Raw genomic sequence first — 26,440 nt, 5'->3', positions numbered from 1 at the left:
AAAGAGGTAAGAAAAAGACAAAGAAGAGAGGATAGGTGATAAAAGGTAACAGTATATCGTTGATAAACAGCCAAACCCCAAGCCAGCTAGAAGGTGACAAGGTACAGGTTGAGTACCCAGCCTAGGGATTTGTTTTCATAGTAGTTGTTACCTAGTAATTATGAGAAATTTGGCAGAAAGAAGTGACTTGATTTTCAAGCTCCATGCATTGGTTGGTCAGGCTTCCAGTTCAAGTGTAGGACATCGATAAATTACACCAAACCTATTCTTTCTCTCCAGTTCCCCTCCTTCTGAGCTAAGAATGCAATTACACTAGTTTCCATTGATTTCTAATTCCTAGGTTAGGGTCTTACTAATAAACATCCAAAAGGAAATATAAAATGGGAAAGGAGAATAGTAACGTGTTTTCAAACATCTAAGATATCACCAGCTATTTTACAATGTGTATATAGCTTTGTAGGTGAAAGTTCTAACCATTTCATCAGCATGCTTGTTACATATCTAGTGAAAATTTATTTATATATCTAAATACAATCTGATATACTCTTTGGCACTCTAATCAAAGTATGGCTTATTATGATGATTATAACTTAACTGGATCTGCAGTTCAGGAATGACCATATGAAAGTAATGGAATAAAAGCATTTTTAACAAATGTCAGGATTTCATAAACAGTTAAAAGATACTCTTTTTAAAGTAGTCACCTAGAAAAATTGTATATTTCTAATAAAGTTGCTGCTACAGCTTAAAACATTTTGGTAACATCCCTTTTAAAGCCAACCTGGAGATCAAGTATGAAAATTATCATTGCTTTAAGTTATCTTAATAATTAGAATTCTTATTCTCTGGCAGATTTGATTTTTTACTTCAATTTAGCTTTAGGGCAAAAGTCAGTTACAAATAATAATTATTAAATGAATTACCACTAATTCTAAAATTCTATAGTATATGATTTTCAAATATCACAAAATGGTAGGTATGGGGCTAAATATAATTAAAAATGTGTTCTGTTTTAACATTTTTAAATGAGGAAACTTCATATAAAAATCTGGAGTCTTGCCTTCTTTTGGAAATTAAAACTAAAAGACTTAGCAACAGTGGGCACGTATTTTCTCATAACTATTAGTGGGAGCTGAAAAGAGGCTGACCCCTTCAGAAGAGGAATTATATTTTCAATTTAGTCTTTGCTTACACAATGTACACAAATACACTGATATGAGGGGGACTTAACTCATTGTGGTAAGCCAGTTAACATACAGGTAAAACTAAGTCCGCATCTGAAGTGGCCAAATACTCCAACTTACCTCATTGCTACAGGATTCCTGTTCTTGACTTGCTAAATTCCAGAGTGGCTTCAGAGTTTGCTTTGGCCAATAAAATGTAGATAGAAATGAAATATATCACTTTGGGGCAGAAGCTTATGAACTAGCATGCAGTTCACCACATCTGGACATTTAGCTACAAGGCAATATTCCAGGCAGAGGTTTCCCCATCACCCTTGGCCCTGGATAAAAAGCAATGAAGAGCTGAATCACAGTCCATAACAAATGGGCAGCATGAGTGAGAAATAAATCTTTGCTGTAACCCACTGTGATTTGGGGACCATCTGTTACTACTATATGACCCAGTGTATGCTGACACACACATTTAAATTACCTCCCTGGCTCCTGTAGGCAAAGGAGTTTGTGACCCATACTTTTCCGGTAAGTTCTCCTCTAGTTTTTAAAATGTGACAAACTGAAGCTCAACTGGGTTAAATAACATGTTCAGAAGATAATGAAGTCAGTCTCTGTATCTAGGTCTATCTCACTCCAAAGTCTGTGCACATACTTCAACTCCTTACTCTCCATGCCATACTGTCATGAGCATGTTTTCACCATTACTTCTGTCTCTCACAATACTGTGAATAAATTCAATGGCTTTGACATTCACTAGTTTCTGAAATATCTAATTAAAGTAGTATCATAATTTAACAAGGACATTATTACAATTCAATAACCTTTTTGACAGATTTTTCTAGAAAGCATATAAAATATGTATGTTAATAGGTAACTTTAGTCTTGGGTTTATTTTGTAAACATATTCTGTCTGTACCACTTTAAGAGAATTTTAAATCATATTTATTGTTTTGCATACAACTCAGGCATTTTCTAATATTTAAAAAACCTAAATGCAAAGTAATAAATTTGGCTTCTTTTCCCCACAAAAATGGGAAATACATCTTGGTAAAGAAATTTTAAAATTATTTTTACACACCATTTGGTTGTTGGGATTTATAGTTCCAGAAAGACAAACCAACAAAACCCTAAAACTTAACCAGCAAAAAAACCCCCACATTAACTGATTAGTACAGAAAGCAGTTTACAGTAATAAGGTAAGCATGAAAGAAAAGCCGATCAGAACACACCCTGCTGTAAAGTTATTTTCAGATTTCTATTATAGTACAGCTTACTCCCAACAACTCTGAGCCCACTAAGAGCACTTCTATACATAAAAATACAAAACAAAATGATACAGTATTTACTGTAACAACAAATTAAAGTTTATCTTAATATATGTAACTTAAATACCCCCCCATTGATAAAGTGGCTTCTTATTCCTTAAACATAAAAATTCTGCTCTTCATTGTAGAAAGATGAAGTCCTCTCATCAAAAGGCACATTCTTATCTGCAAGAAAAAAAAAATACTATAAATGCTCCTGGAACAAATTTAAACACATTTTGAAATAGTCCCAAAGATTTGGAATGTCAGGAAGATAAAGTATTTAATCTATGGGAATTATAATGAATGGCTCCAATAAAATACATGATTACTTTGTCTATATTAATTATATCAGATACTATCCTTTAAATCATAATTCTAACTTTTTCAAAGGGATTTTATGTACAGTGAGTGTGGGCTGTTTATATACAATGAGCTGCTATTTCAGGTCACACTAAAGTAATATCCTTAGGCAATATTCACAAGTAACCTCAGTTAACTTAAGCGTACAACGTAGTTATTTGTTTATAGTTTCTGTAAAAACAATTCTTAACTGATACCATTTCTAAACCTTCAAAACTGAGGATTAATTGAAGCTGCAGGCCTGGAAGTATAATCTATGAAACAGAAAAAAAAATGCTTTTAATATTTATAATACAGTCATAAAATTTATCCATACAGAAGATAAGGTTTTCTATAAACGTTTGATATGGTAAGTTTGCCCATTTTCTTACCTTACTGACTAGTTTATAGTAATATGAGGTGACATTTTTAACACAAATATTTTTATAGACCTTAATTCTAATCATACATCAGGCTTTACTGTTACTTAATCCAAATCATGGCTTCCAAGAAACTTCAGCTAATAAGAGCCATTACAACCAAAAGCATTTACTACATCCGGAGTCAAAGGTGTGCAGATTGTACTAACTTAATAAATCGTCCTTTGTAATCATCATTAACATACAGAACTTCATTGGAGTTATCTATGAGAATAAGTAATACTCTCTTCCAACTTACTGTTTTGTCCAAATCTTCAGTAAACAATCTATAATAGATCTCCAACAATTAGATTATTATAAGCTAATGAGATTCTAATATATTTTAATTTGAGGGTAAATTTAAGCCTTTTAAAAAAAAGACATTGAAGGTTTTTAAAAAAACTTGCTACTCAGGAACAATAATTCTTCAGAATTATTGCCTTCATTCAGTGACCACCTCCTGCCAAACCCAACATTTCTCTTTTGCAGTTGCCAAATTTAACTTTCAGAAAATACTCTGAACAGTCAGAGTGACATATTATAAGCTATCTGCTCAATATTTCTTATCTCCTTTTCATATGCTAATAAAATATTTATTTGTTTGTTTATTTATTTATTTATTTATTTATTTATTTATTTATGTGAGCAAAATAGGGTGATAGTCTGTTGGGAGGAAGGGGAGAATTCTGAGAAATTCTGATTTCCTGATAAAGAGACAGAGGTGGTGTGGGTTCTTGCCTCCCACCCTCTTGTTTTCTGGAATACAAATGTAATGGCTGAAACTGCAGCATCCATATAACCAGGATAAAACGAGCGTCAGGAAAGATTTGAGAAAATTGCATAAATATAGCCACTGAATTGATGCCAGGAGCCAACTACTGCGGGCTTCTTATGATGTGAGAAAAACTTTGGAGTCTTTGTAATTCTAGGTTCTCTATTACTTGTAGTAAAAAATAGTCAAACTTACAGAAGCAGAGGGTAGAATGGTGATTACCAGTGATTGAAGGGAGAGGGAATGGAGAATTGCTATTCAAAAGGTATAAAGTTTCAGTTATGAAAGGTGAATTCATTCTAGAGACCTGCTATAGAACATTGTACCTATGGTAAGCAATGCTATATTATGCACCTAAAAATTTAAAAGGGTAGATCTCATGTTAAATATTCTTACCAAATAATTTTCTATGAGGTAAAGAATGTGTGTAGTATTAATACATTTTATGGAAACCTCAGTTTGAGTATTTTTCAAGCTTCAAGAATGTTGTCTCTATTCATTATACAATGATACAATAAAAAAGGGCATTATTTTCAAGGACAACCTAAGAGCTAACTTGGAAAATCTGTCCCAGCATAGTCAAGAGTATTGTTATCCTTTGTTCATTTAAATACATTTGCAAATATTAGATCCCTGGAGTCTTTTTCTCCTAGGTCCTTTTTCAGGAGATATAATGTCTGTGGATTTTAAAAAATTAACAATCTGAGAAGGCTGGAAAGGTTAATGCCTTAATAATTGTGTTTAGTACTTTTCCAGTCCATAAATTTGAGGTCCTTGTCCCTGTGTTGTCCTGCAACCCCATTCATATAAATCAACCCTACGGGAGGCTATCTTCCACCTCCCGTGCCCATCTATCCCACTATATGCCTTAGAGAGGCTGCAATCCAAATTATCACAGCAGAATATAAATCCTGGACCAAAGCAGTAAGTAAGCATTTTATTAAATAGATCAACTGCTCTATGAACAGACACTTGTGATTCAACTGTTCTATAAGGGTCTTCATTTGATAGAATTAGTTTAGACTAGATCAAACACTTTTGCTCTAGGTCTGTACTACTGTCTAACACAATAGCCACGAGCCACAATTAGCAATTTACATTCAAATTTCAACGAGTTAAAATCCAATAAAATTAAAAATTCAATTCTTCAGTCACACTAGTCATATTTTAAATGTTGGAGAGTCACAAATGGTTATGGTTATCAAATTAAACAGGACAACTCTAGACCATGCACTGAGATGAGAAAATGGCATTACCAAATGGAATTTAATGTTATATAACATTTGTTATAATAAGATACAACTTAGTTATCTCCTTAACCAATAAAGACATTGTGATGATGAATGGAGCAAGGCAAATTTTCTTCTAAAGCTCAATGTCCACCGAACAGTAAAACATACAACCCCCCCAATCTTACATGAAGGTTCTCTTCTATTACCTGTTTGAGGAATGGCAAGGACAGCATAGTTCCCTTTAAGTGGATAAAGTACAGACTATCCTATTAGTAACACACCACTGGACACCCTTAAATATCGATTTCTACCTAAAGTAAGCATTAGTACTTTGACACATATCTATACACATTCTGTTAACTTAGAATAGCCTTAGTGTTTATTCTGATAGAATGTTATTGCTCCACATTAAAGGTAGTGATTTAGAAATTAGGACTATTTTCAAACTGATAACTGTTTGAATAAGATCTTCTTAAGGAGAATTTCTGGTTAAACATTTACATCACATCTGCTTTCTGATTCTGATATGCTGATGTTAATAACCAGAAAATATTTCATGGCCAAGTAACACTGAGCACAATTGTAATGAACACATACAATACAATATTGAATTTAATGAAGCATGATAAAAGTAGCTAAAAAGCAAATTGAGGTTTTTTTTTTTTTAATTATATACTTGGCAGAAAGTACTGGTATAGCCTTGAAGTGATAGAAGTACTAGCTTTCAGCAGCTGCTACCAAGAATATCAGAATGTCCTTTAGTGTACATCATTATAAAATAATAATAATAAATTTACTTTTTAGCAGAAATAAAAGAGAAAGCAATAAGTATTATTTCCACTTGTTTCATGTTATAAAGCACTTTTCTAAACCATGTTTTTGAGACTGGGTATCAGTATTTGTTTCCGACATTTTTCTTTGAGAGAAATGAAGGTAATTTTTGGTCAATATATAGCTGTCTCTGATTTCCATCAGTTATTTTTTCTGAGTGCTGAAACGTCCTAGACGAGTGTTAAAGAATTGATATTTAGTTTTCAGCTTTGTAATTCCTTGTGCAAAATGTTTCAGTAACCAAATAAAGTAAATTATGCTAGTGTACAAAATTAGAATATCAATAGCAAATTCAAGAGAAGTTATATTAACTAAGCTGCTTGAGCTATTTTTTTCCGTATACCTACAAATTTTCCCCTTTTTGACTAGATTAATCTCAATGCTTAAATTACTGGATATAGTGGTAATTGGTGGTTAACTCCTTCCTCAACATCCATTCAATCCCAAATGATAATTCTTAACCAATTGTGGTACTTCTATTTTTCTTGCCAGGGTTTTTTGTTTAGCAATGATCACATAACCAATGATACAGAAAAGAAAAACAAAAATAAAACTCTTAAGAATTTGTGGCGAAACCTTTCTCATTCCTAAGAAAGAAACAAAATAGCTGGTCTCTAACTTCCACTGAAAATTACCATTCTGGGCATGATTATAGGAACTGCTGGCATCATCCTATTATTGGCCTATAAATGAAGCCCACACATGAAAATGGCAAGAACCAAGGGGATCTCAAATAACAGAAGCCATAGCCCTGATGTACTGTGCCTGGAGTTGTATCTGTTGTATCTTATTTTATAAAATAATAAATTTCCTTTAGGAAATTTATATTAAACCATATACTAACAGTTTCATATGGTTCAATCTAATGCAAAGAAACAGTGAAAATAATTATTTCAAATCCTGACCCTGACCACCGCTAACAATCATTATTAAAATTTTAACATATTAAAAGCCACATTAAAAAATACCTCTCTCACAAAGAGTTGACTACAAAAGGATAGCTTTATGCTGTGTTCAACTGTAAGCAATGAAACTAATTTACATCTCTGGAAATGACTTGCTTCCTGTTACTTTGTGGATAGTATTTGGAAAATGAAGAGGAACTAATTCTGGAAAGCACTTAAACAGTGAAGGGAGCATCAATAAGAGATGATCCAACAAGAATCACCAGAGCTATACTGTAGACTAGTATGATTCTGCACTGCAGTTGGCAAGGCAGGCAAATAATAACGTTTATATTCCTCATTTTGGGCTCCTCAGTTGACAAAAAAAGAACAATAGCAAGTGCTGGTATAGAAGACAGAATGAACTGGATTTAGAGTTATTCTCTTTATAAGTAAAAATCAAACAAATATTTAAAAAATGGAATGAGATTGCAGCAAGAAGAGAAGCCTAAATTAAAACTCTCTGAGCATCAGTTTTCCTATCTTTAAAGTGAGAGCAATAGGAACTACTTTGCAAGACAGTCTTGATGATTTCATTGTACAGGTTAGGAACCTAGCACAGGGTCTGGCATTCCTACACTAAGGTAGGTGTTCACTAATACGTGATTTTTAATAATCACACCTGTTACATTTCTGTTAGCCCACTCTGTCCAGGTTTCCCCTGGCTCAGCAACAGGACCTCTGCCTGATCTCATCCCTCTAAAGACATTCTCTCTACCACTATCATCCATTTGCTTGGTTTCTTCTACCATTTACATGACTGCTCTGGCAAGCCTGTAGTGAAAATCCTCTTTCAGGGCCTAAGAAGACCTTGTGATAACTCTCCATATAAATACTGATTTTTCCCTTTTATTGGGAGCAAAAAATAGCATTAACCATGATTATCATCTGTTATTAAAGTGAATCACATTCTATACAAATGGTCCCCAACTTATGATGGTTTGACTTAACAATTTCTTGACTCTATGATGGTGTGAAAGCAATAAGCATTCAGTTGCAACTAAACTTCATATTTTGAATTTTGATATCTTCTCAGGCTAGTGATATGCAGTATGATACTTTCTCGTGATTTTGGGCAGTGGCAGCGAGCCGCAGTTCCCAGTCGGCCATGGGATCACAAGAGTATGTTTTCCCTTTCAGTACAGTATTCAGTAAATTATATGAAATATTCAACAGGCTTTGTGTTAGGTGATTTTGTTCAACTATAGGCTAATGTAAGTGCTCTGAGCATGTTTTAAGTAGGCCAGGCTAAGCGATGATGTTCAGTAGCTTAGGTGTTTTAAATGCATTTTCAACGTAACAGTGTTTTCAATGTATGATGGATTTATCGAGACATATCCCCATCATAGGTCAAGGAAGATCTGTATACATCTTTTCTACAAGATGAATGTGAAATGGTAAGTAAATTGATGGCATAATGCATGTTTAATAACTAATGCCAACTTTAGAAGATCAGAGAAAGTCCTGCCCATTGAATCTACTTCAAATGAAGTAATAGAGTTTGGACTTGTATATCTCATCAGAAAACAATCTCTAAGTTACAAAAGCTAATAGGAGCAGAAACACAACTCTACCCATACTTCTTTGAAACTGCTGTCCATTAGTAGAAAAGAAGTGAGTCTAGTTTCCTCAAAGTGAGAGGAAAAGAAGTTCATGTGTGTATAGGCTTAGAAAAAAATCACAGTAGAGACCTAAAATCAGTATAGGTATTATTTTAAAGATGTTTACTACTGTTAGAAGAAAATACAAGGAAAATAGAAAAACTCGTCTTCTTTGCGTTCTGAAATATCCATCTTATTGCTCATTTTAAAAGGGGCAAAAGTAGGTTGGGCCTAGAGAAGAATGTTACCTCTGGTTTTGGCAAGGTCAAAAAACAGTAATTAGGAATCCAGTCCAGGTATAACTTCTTTGTTCTGTATTTCTGGCCTATGTATGTGTATCTACTAGATTTTTAATGACATGAGGCTGGATGTTTTGTCAATTTTTGTTCACCAATATGTCCCCAGAGTTTAGTAGACTGCCTGGGAATATATGACAGATAGTTTATCATTGCTTTTAATGAAAAAGTGTGTGTTTGTGTGTGTGTGTGTGTGTGTGTGTGTGTGTGTACATTTCATAGGCTTGTCTGCTGAAAGGGCCAAGAAGCAAGGATACCCAGTAGCAAGGAGCTCATCTTCCACCCAAAGGCTCCTTGGAGAAATGGCCAATTCCATGGCTGCAGCAGAGTAGATACAAAATGAGCATGGAACATCTTTTTAGGCCAGAATGTAAGGAAGTGCTTTAAAAAATGGGAGCAAGTCACAGGGGCACAGGAACCAGCTTTAAGAGGCTCTCACTGGCAAGTACCTTAATGAGTTATAAACTTTTGAAAAAAGAGAAAATCATGATTCCATACTGTCAATAAGTAGATAGATAGACAGACAGACAGACAAAGAAGAAATGAGGGTAAGCTCTTGCTAACAGTACAACATCAATGCTGACTGATAAATATGGAGGAAATGTTGAAGATGGAAAATCATTATTCTGCAACTATCATAGTGAAGATTAGATCAGGCAAGAATCACGACAAATAGGTATTAAAACTAGGGGGAAATTTTGATGAGAAGCAGAATATTTTCATGATTTAAAAATGTCTCTTTATTATTTAAAAAGGGGGGGGGGAGACAGCACATACTGTAGAAATCAGACAAAACCTTGAAGAGGTACACCACAATTACCACTGCTAATGAAGGAAAGATAGACACCATGTGTCTCCAGATATGATACAATAAAAAGCATATAGAAAGATCTATGTGGTACTTCTGCTCAGAACGCATACCCAGAATCTAATTATGAGGAAACATCAGAACATCACTTAAATATAAAGTGAGAGGGATGAATCCTTCTGTATCTATATTGTGAGAGGGAAAGAGAGAACACAGGTGAACAAATGAAGTAAAATGTTAAGGACAGGTGATTCTAGATAAAAAGTTTAGAATATTCTTTGTACTATTTTATTCTTGTAGCTTTTCTGTAGATTTGAAATTATTCTCAAACAAAAAGTTTTTTTTAAAGTAATGCATGAATATATGCACTTTGAAGAAAAACAAAATCAAGTAACACAGAAGTATACAGAAGAAAAGTGAAAATGAAAATGAACTGCCAACCTCCCAACCTCACCTTTTCCCCACTAGAAGTTAGGTTTCACAAAATCAGGATTTAAAAAAATTTTGTTTTGTTGCTTTAATGTATCCTAAGAACCGAGGCCAGTACCTGGCATTAAACAGTTGTTATATAAACTAGCTGCTCTATCATTTGTTTATTGGATGAATGAATGAATGAATGAATGAATGAATAGGTAAGCACAGTTAACAATTTACTGTTCTCTATCTAGACATATGTATGTTAAAAGTTTTTCCTGTTTTTCAAGTAAATGGTGTCTAAAAAACTCCAGATGGTTTAATTATCAATTATCATTGATAATTATCCATTATCATTACCCCTGAAACCTCTTCTCCATTATTATTACCATTTCGCTCTCTTTCACCCTCCAAACACAATACCTAAATCTTGTTCAGAATATCTTTCAAAGCCTCTTCAATAATTTACTCCTCTCTACTTCCCTTGCTACCACCTAGCACAGGCCACCCCATGGATGTGTACCATCTAACTGGTTTTCTTCCTGGTTGCCTTACTCTTTTCCAATGTATGCACAGTAATCTTCAAAACACAGCTTTGATTATGTTTCCCCTGTCTTAAAATTTTCCAAGTGGCTTTCTGTAACCTGTAGAAGAATTTCTAACTGATTAACATGGATCACAATCTGCCTTCTGATTCTTTGTTCTGCCTTACCCATCATTCTTTCTTTTGCATTCAAAGCTCAAAAATCATTCATTCACCCATTCTTGTATTTCACACATATTAATACAGTATCTATTTAAATTCTTTTATTTTCTGGAATACACTATCTTCTCTTTTGCTTCTGGTACCTTGTGCCTGCAGTTCTCTCTCCAACCCCTGCCCCTGTGTCCACCTTTCATTCTGCTAATTTTTACTCATTTCTCAAGTCTCAATTTACGTATCTCTTCCAAAAGGCTTTTCTGGACCATTCATTTTTGGTTCTGTGTTCTGAGCCCCCACTATATGATCTGATTATATACACTCCAGTCAAACAGCATCAATAGTTCTCCAGTGACAGCAGGGTAATACCAAACTCCTTAAAAAGTTACAAAACTCTTCATATTTCCCTCAAATAACAAACTAACACACCAAACCCTTGCACATCCCTGTAACCTGCCACAGCTGATCCTCATGTGAAATATCCTGCATATATAAACACACAGGTACACACAACAGGCTGCGTTCTAGACATTTTCTGTTCGCATGCCCTGAACAAACGACCGTCCTCCACAACTACCAAACTTTGGGTAGTTGCTGCTGACTATAACAACCTTTGTCTTTAGTCCAGTACGCTTGAAATAGATGAAATAGTATTTTGAAATACTTCAAATCCAGTTCCTCTTTGGAAACAACCTGGACTTCCTAAGTCAACAACTTCCTTTTTTGTCTTCCCTTTCTCTGTACGTAAGGAAGAGATACCTCATATGCACTTAGCTTTTTAAAATACTATAAATCCTACACTTTTTGAATACTATAAAAACTTTGCAGAAAATTAAAAGAAAGAAGTAATATAAAAAGTGAGACTCTACCCCCATCCTACTCGATAAGCACCTTCTGTAGGGTGAGCTCAAGGTGAGAGAAATGATGAGCTGTTCCCTCAGTCTCGGTTCCCAGCTGTATTTCACAATTATTCTTACTATGATTCTAGTATATAAAGGTAAGTATCTGTTACACACAATGGCTCCTAAACGCTTCAACTGGTTCATACCTAAAGAAGGAGGCAACAACGGGCAATATTAGATTTAATGGGAATTGGACAATACTTCATAGGCAATTTAAAGGCTTTTCGGGGGTTATATTTGAATGTTCTAAATAAATACATTCTTGTGTATTTTATTCATGTTTATTTTCACTAAAAGACTGAGTTCCTAATGGACAAATTCAGTTGTTTTGTTCATGTTTGTATATCTAGTCTCTAATACAATTTTGCATGTACATCTAGCATTTTATGACTGAATTACCAGTAACTAAAAGCTCATATATATATTTGATTTTATAGCCCAATTTTTGTTGAGTCTTGTCTTTTGATCCCCAGATTTCTGTTTCTCTCTGTGTTTGTACCTGCTTCTGGACTCTGGTTTTTTCTAACCCAAATAATTCCTCCTCTATTTCAACATGCCTTTTTCTATTGAGGGGGATCTTTATTGCCTCCTTTCGTCATTCTGTTTGCATTGGAACAAGTCTATGTCTATGTAATTTTGTTTATCCAAATCTCTCAGGAAAAATCTTAACACTCAGTGAGAATAGATCTGAGAATAGACAGCCACACTTTTCAGACCATAGACCATTAGTCCTACAACTTTGCCAGAAACACTGTTAACTAATAGAATAACCTAGACTAAAACCAAAATATTTTCAAAATGCAAAAAGAAAATCAAGTTTATTATTATTTCTCTCTCTCTCCCCCACCGCCCATACATACACAAAATTAATACATATTTTACCAGTTAACTATGTAGCAGTTAAAAGGACAAAGCTCTGCAAGGAGATCTACAGTAAAGATTTCTTTGGGGGATGATATTCTCTTGTTTATGTCTACTTTAGCAAAGCAATGAGAATGTGAGCTATTGGTTGGGTAGCACAAAGAACTTCATTAAACAGAACTGAGTATAACTGTTTAGGATAAAAACTGTTAAATGAGATTCTACTTTAGTTTTTCAATTTACTTTTTCAGTTGCCTCCTAATTTATGGAATTAAACTGCTTAACACTAACCTTCGAGGATGATTGGCATCAAACAGTGTGTTATCATCATCCTCATCATCTTGTTCCAAAGGTGTCAACTCCATATTTTCAATGTTAGTGTCCAGAACTCCGTATCTCCTAGTCTTTCGGTTTCTTCTTCTCATCCTATTAAATAGGACATATTAAAGAATAAAAATTATTTGAATGTAGCATAGATGATCTTTATATTTATTTGTAAACTAAAAACTATCCTTGTTTCAGACATGGGAGGCATTCAATATCAGAATGGTTGCATTTCAGAAATGCAAACAATTTACTACCTAGGATTATTCACTAAACAAAGCCTACTCATGTGTGTTTGTGTGTCATCACCATTTCTTCTGACATACTTTCTTCTCTGTCAGCTTGTAATGTTGAAAGACTTTTAACAGTAAATCAGAGAAAAACTAAGAACAGAAATGATTAAACTATTGACACTGGAAGTAGGAATAGAAAAGTACAGGGGAGTTATAGTTCGCTACTGGTCCTTTTGAACCACATGACTTAATGACATCTGCATGTATTGCTTTGACCTAAAAAAGCAAATACCCAAGTGTGAAACCAACTGGCAGAATAAGGTAAGGATATTCAGTTATAATTTATTCTCTTCCCTTTTGCCAGTCTGTTGCTCAGTTTTCTAAATCACATGGCTTTCCAAACATTCTGGCATTTTCAATCAACAAAGAAGAAATGAGTATCATGTGAAATTATTTTTGGAAATAAATCAGATTCTTGCAGTCATATATAATATATCAAACTGCCAATATATTAATAGCCAGGTCATTGCCAGTCACAGGATACCTTGGCAAGTCTTTAAAATGGAAATGATATGAACATGTAGAGCTTAAGGACTTTTGAAATTTATCTCAGCTGACTTCTCTCTTCTCCACTTTCAAGGTCATCATCATACCCTAGATGAATTCTCAGTCTTTCAAAGAGTGACTATTCTAATCTGCCTAATAATGCTATCTTCTCTATCTGTGTATAATGTAAATATTTGACTGCATTGGTGTGAGCACTTTATTAATTATTCTAGCTTATACTGTCCTTTAATCGTGTATACAACTACTACCTTCCAAATAGGAATCCAAACTCCTTAATAAGAACTTATTTCATAAGCAGAGACAGTGCACTCTTAGGCACCAAATCAATGGGGGAATGCAGTTCAATTAAAATGAATTTAGTATTTTAGTAAATGTTACTAATTCATATAAGTCAAATAGAAACCTGTATACTGTTCAAAAGAATGTAAACTTGAAATGTAACTTCCCTCAAAATATCTTTCCTAAGTCCAAAGATAGAAGCAGTGATGGCTGCATGATCATGACAGCTTTATGGACATAAAAACATCAAATATAATAAAACACCTATTTATAACCATGTGCAGTGAGTTTTCTCAGGGAAAGCCAGAAACACCTGTAAAGCTATACATTTATTGGTCTGATTCAGTGAAATATCTATGTAAAATACTAACAAACATTAAATATAAAACACAACACACATAAAAATATACTGAAATTTTAGGTAAAAAGGCTACTTTCATTTTTTAATATGCAGTCTCCATTATTTTTAAACAATAGAGTAAAGGAGGATTTAAACTTCATGCAATTTTAACATGTGTGGTTCTTTTCCTACAAATGAATCTTTTCATTAAGCTCATGATGCCCAAACTTGCCTATATATTTATTGATAATGACATACATATAATTACAGATATGTGTACTTTCCTATTAGATAAATTAAATACATACTGGAATCTGAAAATAAATTTTGTTGACTCTTAGTTAACAAAAAAAATTGAGACTTTATAAATGTGTAGAGAGGAAAATATGGAAGCCTAAGAAACACAAGAAAATAGCAATATGGTTTATTACACTGAATTATATTCATTCATTACATGGCATGGCCTGGTAAATGATCTTGAACAGATCCCTTCTAAGTATTCAAGTTATTATTCAAATAGCTGTCTAAAATAGATGCAGATTCCTCAATGTTCCATTACACTCAGGTTGGTGAGAATTATTTCTGTTTAAATAACATGTAAAAGCTACAGCTGAAAAATAAAACTAAACTACTAAAGTAAGGTTGATAAAATTTTATGTAAAAATGTATGATGCCACATAAACTAAACACAACAGAATAAAACTCCACTTCATTTTACTGCTCTATGAAGGGGAGAAAACCACTCCATGTAACCTGCTGTAACGTGCTATACAGACCTGATTTTCCTGTGTTAACTGAATGCCTGTAGGGTATTATTAAGTAAGGAATTATATAAGTAATATTATTCCTTAATTTCTTCTATTGCACACTCAAAACTAGACTGAGGAATATATTATTTAGTGTATATTTTATATACATACACTCTTCTATGTGATCAGGCATAATGATAAAGCAGAGGAAATCTTAATAAATGTAAAACTAATGATATAGAATGTTTGCCTTGACTATTTTTGGCAAAAAAGGTAAATTAGTGACCAAGAATTGTTTTGAAACTCATTTTTTTTGCACTGAGACAAATTGCAAATAAAGTATTGGTGAGCCACAATTTTAGTTGTCTATGATTTTTATGAAGAAATCCAATCCAGTATAAAACATAAAGTAAAAATGATTTTATCTGAAATCTCTCTCATCCCATCCTGAAACCTAATCCATCACTTGAAATGTCAAATTCTTCAAGAAGGAGACACTAATAAGAGATAAGTATGTTATGAGTTGAATTGTGTCCCCCTCAAATTCTTATGTTGAAATCCTAACCCCTAGTTACTCAGAATGTGGTCTTGTTTAAAGACAGGGTCTTCACAGAGTCATTCAAGTTAAAATGAAGTCATTAGAATGAGCCCTAATCCAACATGACCAGTGCCTTATAAAAAGATGAAATTTAGAGACAGACATGCATACAGAGAGAATACCAAGTGAACATGAAGATGGCCCATCTAAAAGCCAAGGAGAGAGACATGGAACAGAACCTTCTCTGTATTAGTCTGCTCAGTTTGTCATAAAAATACCAGTCTTGATGGCTTAAACAATAGAAATGTATTTATCTCCATTCCTGAGGCTGGGAAGTCCAAGATAAAGGCGCCTGCAAGGTAGGTTTTATTCTGTGGCTTCTTCCCTTGACTTGTAAGGCATTTCATTGTGTGCTCACATGACCTCTTTGTGTGCACGGGGGAGAGAGAGAGATCTGGTGTCTCTTCCTTTTCTTGTAAGGGACCAGCCCTGTTGGATGAAGACCCTTGGATGAAGACCCTTCCCTTAGGACCTCATTTAACCTTTATCACCTCCTCACAGGCTTTATCTTCATATGCAGTCACATGAATTTTGGGGGACACATAAACATTCAGCCCAGAACATCCCCTCATAACTCTCAGAAGGAACCAACTCTGCCAATACCTTGATTTTGAATGTCTAGCCTCCAAAACTTTGAGGTGACAAAGTTTTATTGTTTAAAGTCACCCAGTTTGTGGTACTTTGTTATAGCAGCACTGGCAAACTAATACAGTATGGAGGAGATTTATTAGGGGACTTTTATCCTCTGAAGGATAAAGAGGGAGGCAGCAGGAGATGAGGAAATCCTACAGAGGGTGATACAGGTCTGACATCTGTGAGGTAGAAAGGAAGGATGACAAGCGTAGGAAAAGCAGTACAGGGCAATGCAATTCTGAGAAAGTTTTGACCTGATATTTTAGGATGGCCTTAAGCAAAAGACGCCCATCAGAGAAGGGAGTCCTCTGTCAATCAGGATGGCCAGGTTTGGCTACACTCAATTACTGGCTGAAAACGGGTCATGGCCCCAGCATGGAGGCTGTGGTAGATCCAAAGCTGTGGAAGTTAGGGGCCATCCCCAGAGCAGGGTCTTGTAAAGGGAGGTTTGATCAGGGTACCTCCATGGCGGCTACAATCACAGAGTCCTATTGATTGTACTTCTGGAGGGTCATTGAAATTCACTCATAGTGCTCACCACAGCCTTGATTATTAAAATAGCTTCATAACTGTCTACCTCTACTCTGGTCACTCACCAACCTCCCCTCCATCCTCTGAAATTTTCAGTGGTTTCCTACTGCTCGGCAGTGAGTAATGATATAGCCTGTCAAGTTCAATGCAAGATGGCTCATACTTTTTTCTCCAGCTTCACCTTGCTCTTCACTCTACATTCTACTGTACTTTCTACAGTCCAGTGATAAAGCCTTCCCTTATTCCCTCATAATAGCCATGTTTCTCCATCACTGGCCACCACAATATTGCTATGTTACTGCCTATTCATTTTACAGGGAAGGCTAACCTACCCTAATCTACTTAACTAGGTCACACACACACACACACACACACACTGCCTATTGGCTTCCATATCACCCACATACATCTCTAAAGTACTTATCAAAGATGTACTTGCACATTTATTTGTGTAACTACTTGTCTTCCCTATTAGACCACTAATTTCCTGGGAGCAGGAAACAGATCTGTTCTTACTACTATGCCTACAACACACAAGGATTGGCATAAAGCAGATGGCTTATAAACATCTGCTAAATTATTCAACCGAAATATACAGATTCACATATATCTTGCATTTTCTCTGTATAACAAAGATACCTACAATTTTATATGCAAATCATCACCTCTAGTATAAGAGAAGCCTGAAAGAACATCATCTCCAGAACATACCACAGCAAAACCTAAGGGAGCTAGCCAATTTTAAAATTGTAATTTGGATAAAAGCCTTCTGGCTCAGGATACACACATGTACATAAAGTACTAGAATAATTAAGCATATTAAATATGCATTCACTCCAGGACCTTTAAGATACTCATTTAGGATGTTTTAGGATTAGCCTACCTGTTTTAGCCCAGGTGATTTTCATACACTGCCTTAATTAGAACCACCAATATTCATCTTGTATACTGTGCTGTGGAGTTTTATTTTTATCTTTTGGGTATGGACATTTACCATATTCTAACATGTAGTTATCCTTCATTTACACAGTAAATAATTGAAGTTTATCCTTTTAAAAGCCAAAATGCTGTTTTTCTTTTAAATCCTCAGCCTTCTCCATGGAGCCATATCCAATGCTACAGCTCTCCCTGCCTTAATATACAGGATAAAATGAGTTAACTTAACTCTTTTTGATCTCTTAGGATCATTATGATTATTCCACTTTAATGTAAAGCATGGTGCTGTCATGAGCTATTGATTCCAAGTTGACAGATTATACTATGCTTCTGAGTTCCTTTGGCTTCTTTTCACAGTTATGTGTGGGTCTTCTCTATCAGCCTATCAGTTACCAGCTCTGTCACTGTCACAACCTTGATCAAGTGTAGCACTAAATGGAACATTCCCCAACAGGGAATCTTTGTTTAGACTCCCCTCCTGCTCATCTCCAGTAAAATGTTCACTGCTAACACCTAAAAGTTAGGTTTTTTTAAATGCATAGTCATCTATGTTTAGGATATTGCAATTTTGTTTTCTCTGATAGACCCCTTTTCTCAACCAGCTCCTTGTAATTCAACATATATCATCAGCTCTTGTGTTTAGATTTTATCTCCCATTTGATGGTATTTTGGTGGGTACTCCCAAGTGAAGTAAACCCAAAGTAAATGTCATATATGACGTGTCCTGTATGAAAGTGCACAGCACATAGCTCCCTTGTCATCTCTCCTCTTTGTCTTTACATGCATGTCTTGGTACTTTCTTTTAGGCCCTAAAGCTAGGAATATGAAGTTTGATGATTCTCCTGACAGCCACTTCTAACCAGTTCAGCATGAGTTTATTTCCCAACAAACTTTAAAGTCTTATTTATAAACCAGTATTGCCAAGATTCATTCCACCTTCTCTTTGACCGGCTCTAACCAACACTCTAGCAGATTTCTCTTAGAATCTCCTTTTCCCCCCTTTCCCTTTGCTCCTCTCTAGCCTTGTCAGACCTAACCTCTTGCTGATTATACTTATAATTTCAGAGGTCAGACACCAGAATGTGGTATGGGAGAGGTATGAGAAAATACAGTAAAACTCCCAAAATATATTACAATGGTAATTCTAGATACAAACAAAACAAAACAAAACAAAACAAAACCCAAACACTCTAAGAATAGTAACTATTTACTGAGTGTGCACATATGTCAGGCATTGAGCTAAGCAGCTTACAAGCATTACCTGATGTAATCCTCACAACAATCCTGTAAGTATCCTCATTTTACCTACAGAAAGTCAGGGCTTAGAAAAAATTAAATTTGGGACGGTAAATGGTAGAGCTAGGATTCAAACACAAGCAATTTGATTCCCAGGTCTGGGTTCTTAAACGTTAAGTTATATTGTCTTCCTAATGATTCAAAGTAATTCTAACCAAGGTCACAAAATTAGCCACCAGTCTTATGATCCCTAACACAATGACCTTATATTATACCAGACTGGATATGTGTTTTAGTGAATTGCATTTTCTGGTTCATCCTTTCATGATTAAAAAGTAATAACTTGGTAGCTACTTGCAGTAACAAGTACAGTTATGTTCTTCTGGTTAGGGTATCTCAGTTTTGATCACTGTAACAGAATCTGCTTTTTGTTTATCCTAAAGGAAACTCTTTTTCTGCCTTAACAGAACCATGATTTTGTTGCAATTGAGCCCAGCCCTAAGAGATACATAGTGATCATAATTGGGGCAAATCAATCATGAAAATGTAATTTCTTTTTTTGTCAGTCATTGTTTAGGGCTAAGCAGATGAAGCTGTTCAAACAAATGAAATAGAGGGGATACCTCAAGTAGTGGGGTTTCTGGGAAAGATTTTCTCCCTGATAAAAAAAAGAACACAGGAAGAGAAGGCCTCTTTTCAGGCTCCCTTCTCTTCTTCCTGTTTGAGATTACTGTTGTGTGAAAACATAATGCTTAAAGCTGAGGTAGCCATCCCATGGTGACACAAGGATGGAAAAAGCCAGATTTCTTGATAATCTCACAAAGTCACTGACTCACGCCTGGGCCTGATCATATTCATGGTAAGAAATAACAAAGTCACATTTAATTGGATATTCTGTTACAGGTAAAAACCTCCTAACTGATAACGGCACTGAGCATCAGAGATTCTCTGAGTTAGGTTGTCAATCTACCATCACCCAAATGTGTGTGTGTTTCTGATTGTCTTTAAAGACTCTGGATTTAAAGGTGGCCCATATGATAACTTGTCCAACTACTTCTTTACATAGTCCACATTCTATAAACACTCCCCAACCATTGTGTCATACATGCAAATGGTTTACTGCCCTGCGAAACAAAGATCCCCTCAGTCCTTTGGAATAGCTAACAGGGTCCAAGGTAGATAGAGATAAGGACAAAGAGTCTCAAGCATTTACCCCACATGAATATCAATTTCTAGATATGGCATGACATGGAAAATGTTGGGAAGCATTGCCCTGGCCCCAATTCCTCAACAAATTAACCTCATTACTTTTATCTCTCAGAACTGTACACATGATAAATATTACTTAAAGACAGAAAATCCTGTTATCACACATAGAAGAACAGACTAAAGAGATAGTATTAGAAGCACAAAATCATCTGTGTGAAACTTTTGAAAATTGTTAAGTAGTACAGAATTTAAAGAATCTTTCATTCAATTAAATGAATAAATAGACAGCTAAATAAAAAGAAGCACTTTCAAAAGTCTAGATTATGTCCTTATAGAAGAAAAGGGGGGGATCAGTGGAAGAGATCAGAAATTCAGGGAGCAGTTATTATGTGCCAGAAACTGTGCTAAGTACGTTGTATAGATCCTTAAAACAATCCTTTCTAGTAATTACTACCATTTTCTGTATTTTACAAAACCTGAGCTGAACCTTAAAGCTGTCATGCAACTCATCCAGGAGTAACTACACAGCTCTTGGGATTAGTACTCAAGAGAGTCTGGCTTCCCGTAAGGCTATACTGAAACAGGATAAGGATAGTATAATGGAATAGAAGTCAATAGAGGAAAATTACTCAAGAATTAAATGACTGGTAACAAACTCAGTCCAACCATTCAGAATAAAGACACTTCCAGTAGAATAAAGAACATTTGATAATTTGGAGGTGATTAGGGACCTAGTCCAATTGCAGGACACTTTTGAGCCAGGCCTAGGGACTGGCATTTTAAACCACTGGGTTAAAAAATATCTAGCAAGGTGGGTATGAATAATTTATATTCCTCCTTGAAGCCTAGAGCAAAGATGGACTGGGGAGGTGTACATAAGTTGTTTTCAGTAACTGTATCCTTTTCCTTTTTGCACTCATATTCCTTTATTGGTAGTATCTCTACCACAAGACACAGTCTGGTGAGCTAATAGGTGGACCTAATATTTCTCCTTCCATGGAATTTGATTCCTGAGCTGAGGGACAAAGAGACTGAAAACTACTTCATACCCATTCAATGGAATGGTCCTACAAAGAAACCTCTATGGCATTTTGGTGTCTTGTCTCCTAAGCTGACTTAATTACTGCCTGCTCCCAGAACCTGATCCCCTAGTTTCTCTTTGACTTTCTGAGATCTCAGAATTCTTTCACTAAATGCCCATGCATTAGCCAGGGTTGTTTTATGTGTTTAACCAAAATAGTAACTGATATAAGCAGTAATCTCATCTTTCTTTAATATTAGACAGAAGTGTAAAAGGAAAAGTATACAGGAGGAAATAGAAGAGGGGTGTTATTTCTTTTGAAAAATCTGATAAAATAACTATTTTCACTACCTGAACATTTATTTTCTCAGTCTAATCAAACCTAGTTTATTCATTAAATGTCCGGGTGAAAAAACTTCTTAGTCCTAGATGAAAAATGATAATAGCCTCTGTTCTCAAGTTTTTGAGTCTTCCCCAGCAACTTAATTTCACACTGATCCCTTACGAGAATTAACTAAGAACGCTCATTTGTTAGGCAACTAGTTATTCAGAGCCTGTCAGTATTGAACATAGTGTTACCCACTGGTGATATAGTAGAGACTAAGACAGACAATGAGCTTTTTCTCATAAAGATTATATATTAATCTTAGGAAGCCTACGCTGTTCCTTCTATATATATTTCAATTTCTACAGAGAGAATCTAATTGTTCTTTGGAATATTTACAGACTCAGAGGGGAAGTTATTTCTAGTTACGTATTTATTATAACTAAATTAGATTAAAACAAAACAATATGGAAGTTCCATGGAGTTCAAGTATTTTACAAGTAAAATATTCTCAGTGTTTTTTCATACCAGTTAATGCCCCATTTTTCTCCCTTGGCACAAATAAATAATGCTGGTGTGCTGTCACATATATTCTGGAAGTGCGGGGTCAAAATGCGCACTTACCAAAATGAATGGTTTTCATCTCATAATCTGGAAGCAGAAAGTATGAGCTCTGAACATTGTCCAGACGTTAGCTTCAATCAAGCTTCAAATATCAGGTCGCCAATTAAATTTAGGACTTGGACTGAATGAATGTACTAGATGCTGGTTAACGAATGCAGTTTTTCTTAGCTATAGGTTCACAATTTGGCTGTTAGATCATCATATAATGGGCCCCCCATATAATGGGTCCATCCATAATGAGTCCATTATTTATATGTGTATGAAACATAATATTTAGGATGCTCTGGATCTTTATAGGAACTATACATTAAATAATAACTGTAGTGACAAAAATAATTACTGCTTCAATTTTTTTCTAATATTTCTTTATATCAGGAAAGTCTTAGTTTGTTGGTAATACGTCTATAACACCTTATGAACATTTTCTAATTTTCTCTTTGACAGAAAGTGGGCCTGCACTTGTGCGTTTTTGTGAACCAGCTGTATATACTTCAAATAATACTGTTTCCACCAGTGGTTTCCAAATATTTTGGTCTTAGGATTCCTTTATATTCTTAAAATTATTCAGGACCCCAAAGAGCTTATATTTATATGAATTACATATATATATATATATCTCAATACTTAATGTTAATTAAATGTAAGAAAACTTTTAAATATTATTTGCTTTTAAAAACTATAATAAATCATTACATGTTAACATAGTTTTAATGAAAAATACATTAAAAAGAAAAAAAAAGGTGAAAAATGGCATAGATTTAGATTTTTTCCAAATCCCTTTAATGTTTAAATTAAATTAAGCATTTAATTGGATGCTTAAATGGATAGAACTAGATAGAAAATGGAGAGAAAACAGAAAACAGCTAGATTTTCATATCTGCTTCTGCATTCAATCATTTGCAATGTGTTGTTTGGTTGAAGGATATGAAGAAAATCTAGGTTCACATAGATACGAGTTTGGAAAAGGGAGGTACATTTTAATATCCTTTCCAAATAGTGGTGTTTATTCTTTTTTGATACTACACCAAAATTCAACAAGAAGTAGTTTCTTAAAAGTTAGCTGCAATGTGGAATTTGAAACTGTATCAATGAACTTCTTATATCCTATAAACTTATAAGAGAATGTATTATTTTGAAAATAGTTTTGATCTTGCAGATCCTCTGAAGAGGTCTCAGAGAACCCTCCCACCCTCCAGGGTTCCCTGGACCACATGTCTAGAACCACTGGCTTACATCATACTTTTTTTCAATCAGTAGTTTAAGCCAAGGGATATTGGTTTTTCCATTCACAAATAATAGATTTATTTAAAAGGAAATTTTCAGTTTAAATAAATCCATTTAAATATATGAAATAGTAGAGGGCAGGCAGTTACAAGCAAAAATGTGAAACAGTTTGGAAAAGAATAAACCAGTGCATTCCTACAAACCTACCCTCTACTATATTTTATGCAGGAGGAAACTATGTAGACATTGTTACCTCAGCTCTTTTGGCTGGCTCCTTCTAACTGAGGTTTTGGCTCTGTATGTCAGCTATTCAGAGGTGGTCCCCAACTAACCCAGTTAAAGATATCAATCTTATTACATGGTTGGAATATTTTAATATCATGATTGATGCCATAAAATAACTTTACTTTAGTAACAAAGGAATGTATCAAATGGAGGTTATTTATAACAATAATATCACTGATTTGATTATATAATTACTTATACACTTGATAAGGCATTAAGTGGAGTAAAAAATAAGTGACAATCACCTACTTTTATTCATAACCTGGTAGTTATAAATAATGACCCAGTTTATTTATGCAAAAGGCTGATCATAGGTCAGGACACAGACATCACATTAATGGGAAAAAAATTCAAACAAAACAAATAATGGATTGTATAATCATAGATGATCATTAGACCCCATAGGACTCCAGATAAATCACTTTACTTGTCTGGGTTAGTTTCATCAGATGTAAAATGAAAGATGTCACTGAAGGGATCATACCTGTTACAAATCTGAAATTAAAATAATTCTATAATCTAACATTCTGTAATATGAGTAGGCTCAAGAAACTAAGTTTAAACTTTTAAATGACTTAGAATTACTACTTATAGATGAATTCACTTAAGGTTTTTTGTGGGTGAAATACCAAATTTATCCATTTACTAACTCAAATTTTTGTAAATTTAAAATCAGATATAGTTTTGTTAGGATATTAAACTTATGGTCCAATATTAAAACCGGATCACATTTACGACATTTTTTCCCCCTTTGCTGCATAGATACCAGTTTTCCATTTTATCATGCAACTGAAAACACTTTGCATTGAAATACTTTGTGCCATGCAAAATGAATGCTAGATGTTTCAGACTAATGGGAACTCTGACAAAGACTGAACCATACAAAACTGTCACGTTTCCAGGTCAAAAAAGGTGGACTGTGGGAAACTTAATATTACTTACGAAAATTACTTAGATAATTACTTAGGTGGCTGATTAAAAGCCAATACTAAGTACCTGCTGCTAAAAAATAACTTTTTCTCTTTTAAATTTTATAAAATAAAATACCCATAGTAAGGTCATTGTGTATTACTAACGATTTACTTAAATAAATACTGCTTTGGAGTTTGGGTACTAATTTATAATGTATAAATGAAAGGGAGCAACTACTTGGTGGCTTAACTTCTCTAAATGTTCCAGAGGCTTTTAAGACAGTTATCTTCACAACCTCACTCAGGCAGGTACCCCTGATACTGGGGGCGGGGAGAGGGCAACGCCAGGTCACAGAAATCTGCATTGCCAGGTCACCAGGCAGCCCATCTCAGGCCTGCGAGGGAGGCTCATCGAGGCTTCGCCTCACCTGACCGTCCTGACGACGAAGTACACCAGCACCGCGCCACTCACCACCATCAACACGGTCAGGGCCCGCTGGGTCATGGGCTTGTCGCCGGGGTTGGGGCTCACAGCGAGGCCGCCACCCACTGAGCCTTCTTCCCCTGCCTTCCCGCCTAGGTCGTCCGCTGCAAGCCCCGCCCCTGGAATGCTGCCATTGCCTCCCTCAGCGCCCCGCGGCCCCAAGGCTTCGGGCGGAGCGCGGGCCTGGGACTGGGCAGCTGTGGGCCTGGGTGGCAGGGGCGGCAGGGTCCGCGGCCCACGGTCGGGAGGCCCAGGATCCGGCGCAGCCGCGACCGCCTGCAGCAGCACTGGCAAGGGCCCTCTCAACTCTGGCAGCAGTAGCAACAGCAGGAGGGCGGAGGCCAGGAGGCGGCTGAGGCAGCAGCTACAGTGCTTCGCCTTCATCATCCCCCTACCGTCCTCTCACCACGTAGGAGCTGCAGGGCCCGCCGCCCGGGCTCCAGGTGGGACCATGGGCGCAGTGAAGAACGAAGAAAAGGTGGCCAGATCCCAGGCTAAGGCCCGGCCGCAGCAGGTGGCAGAGGCGGCAGCAGTCGGGAGAACCGGAAGTTCGTACATCTCAGCAGCCACTGCTACTACGGACGCTTTCGGTTGCTAACATGCAGAGGCTGGCGCGTTCAGTGACGTCAGACGCGCACGGCTGTCTGCCCAGGCGCCCGGCCACAGGCGAGGGGAAGAGCTCTGCGGTTGGCTCACGAATAAGAGCGTAAACGAAAGGACGTTGTGTACGGTGTGCAACAACTGTTTGCGTGAAGAAACCATGAAAGATTGGCAGCTCATAATTTGAGTTCATTGGTGCAAAACTGTAGAGACACAGCTAATCATTTATTGAGACCGCCTTGACGTTTCCCTCACCTCAGGTACTTCCTGCCTCTAGATCCGTGACCTCCCTTTCCTTGGAGCATTTACGTTAGAAAACTTGTAACCGTGCATTCATTCGCTGCATTTGTGAAATATAAGTCTTTTAAAAAGTTTTTGTCGGTTTTACAATACGGGACTGTCTTTCATAAGGACTTACGAACCCTCCTTTTGAAATGTCATCAACAAAAAAGCAGCGCTATCTCCCGGTCTCTGTGGAAGGGTAGGAGCCTAATCTAGGCAGGCATATTGTTCCAAGCTGTAAAACTACCTCCTGTCACGAAGTTAAGGGGGAAATTTACTTCCCTTTGGCTAAAACCAATTACTAAACAGAGTTGGCCTAAGAGGCTCCCTACTCTTAAAATCTCTTCAGCCTTTTGTTACTTCTGGGGAATTGAGCTCAGAGTTCTGGCTTCTTTCCTCTCTTGCGATAATGTTGAATAAAGTCTTTTTTGCCTGTTTAACTTTG

The 26,440-nt window shown here is 35.8% G+C and overlaps 1 protein-coding gene across 1 annotated transcript; it reads right to left on the bottom strand.

Annotated features, from left to right (window-relative positions):
• Positions 1–2,097: 2,097 nt before the first annotated feature.
• On the bottom strand, positions 2,098–25,645 carry FAM174A (family with sequence similarity 174 member A). Its single transcript, XM_006184074.3, has 3 exons — positions 25,058–25,645; positions 12,896–13,030; positions 2,098–2,668 (listed from the first exon to the last, which is right to left on the bottom strand). The coding sequence occupies exons 1-3, from the start codon at positions 25,498–25,500 to the stop codon at positions 2,665–2,667; spliced, it is 582 nt and encodes a 193-aa protein (XP_006184136.3). The 5' UTR covers positions 25,501–25,645; the 3' UTR covers positions 2,098–2,664.
• Positions 25,646–26,440: the final 795 nt, after the last annotated feature.

The sequence above is a fragment of the Camelus ferus genome, chromosome 3, assembly GCF_009834535.1.
Source record: "Camelus ferus isolate YT-003-E chromosome 3, BCGSAC_Cfer_1.0, whole genome shotgun sequence".
In the NCBI taxonomy this organism is placed as follows: Eukaryota; Metazoa; Chordata; class Mammalia; order Artiodactyla; family Camelidae; genus Camelus; species Camelus ferus.
This window is presented reverse-complemented; position numbering and strand designations above follow the sequence as displayed.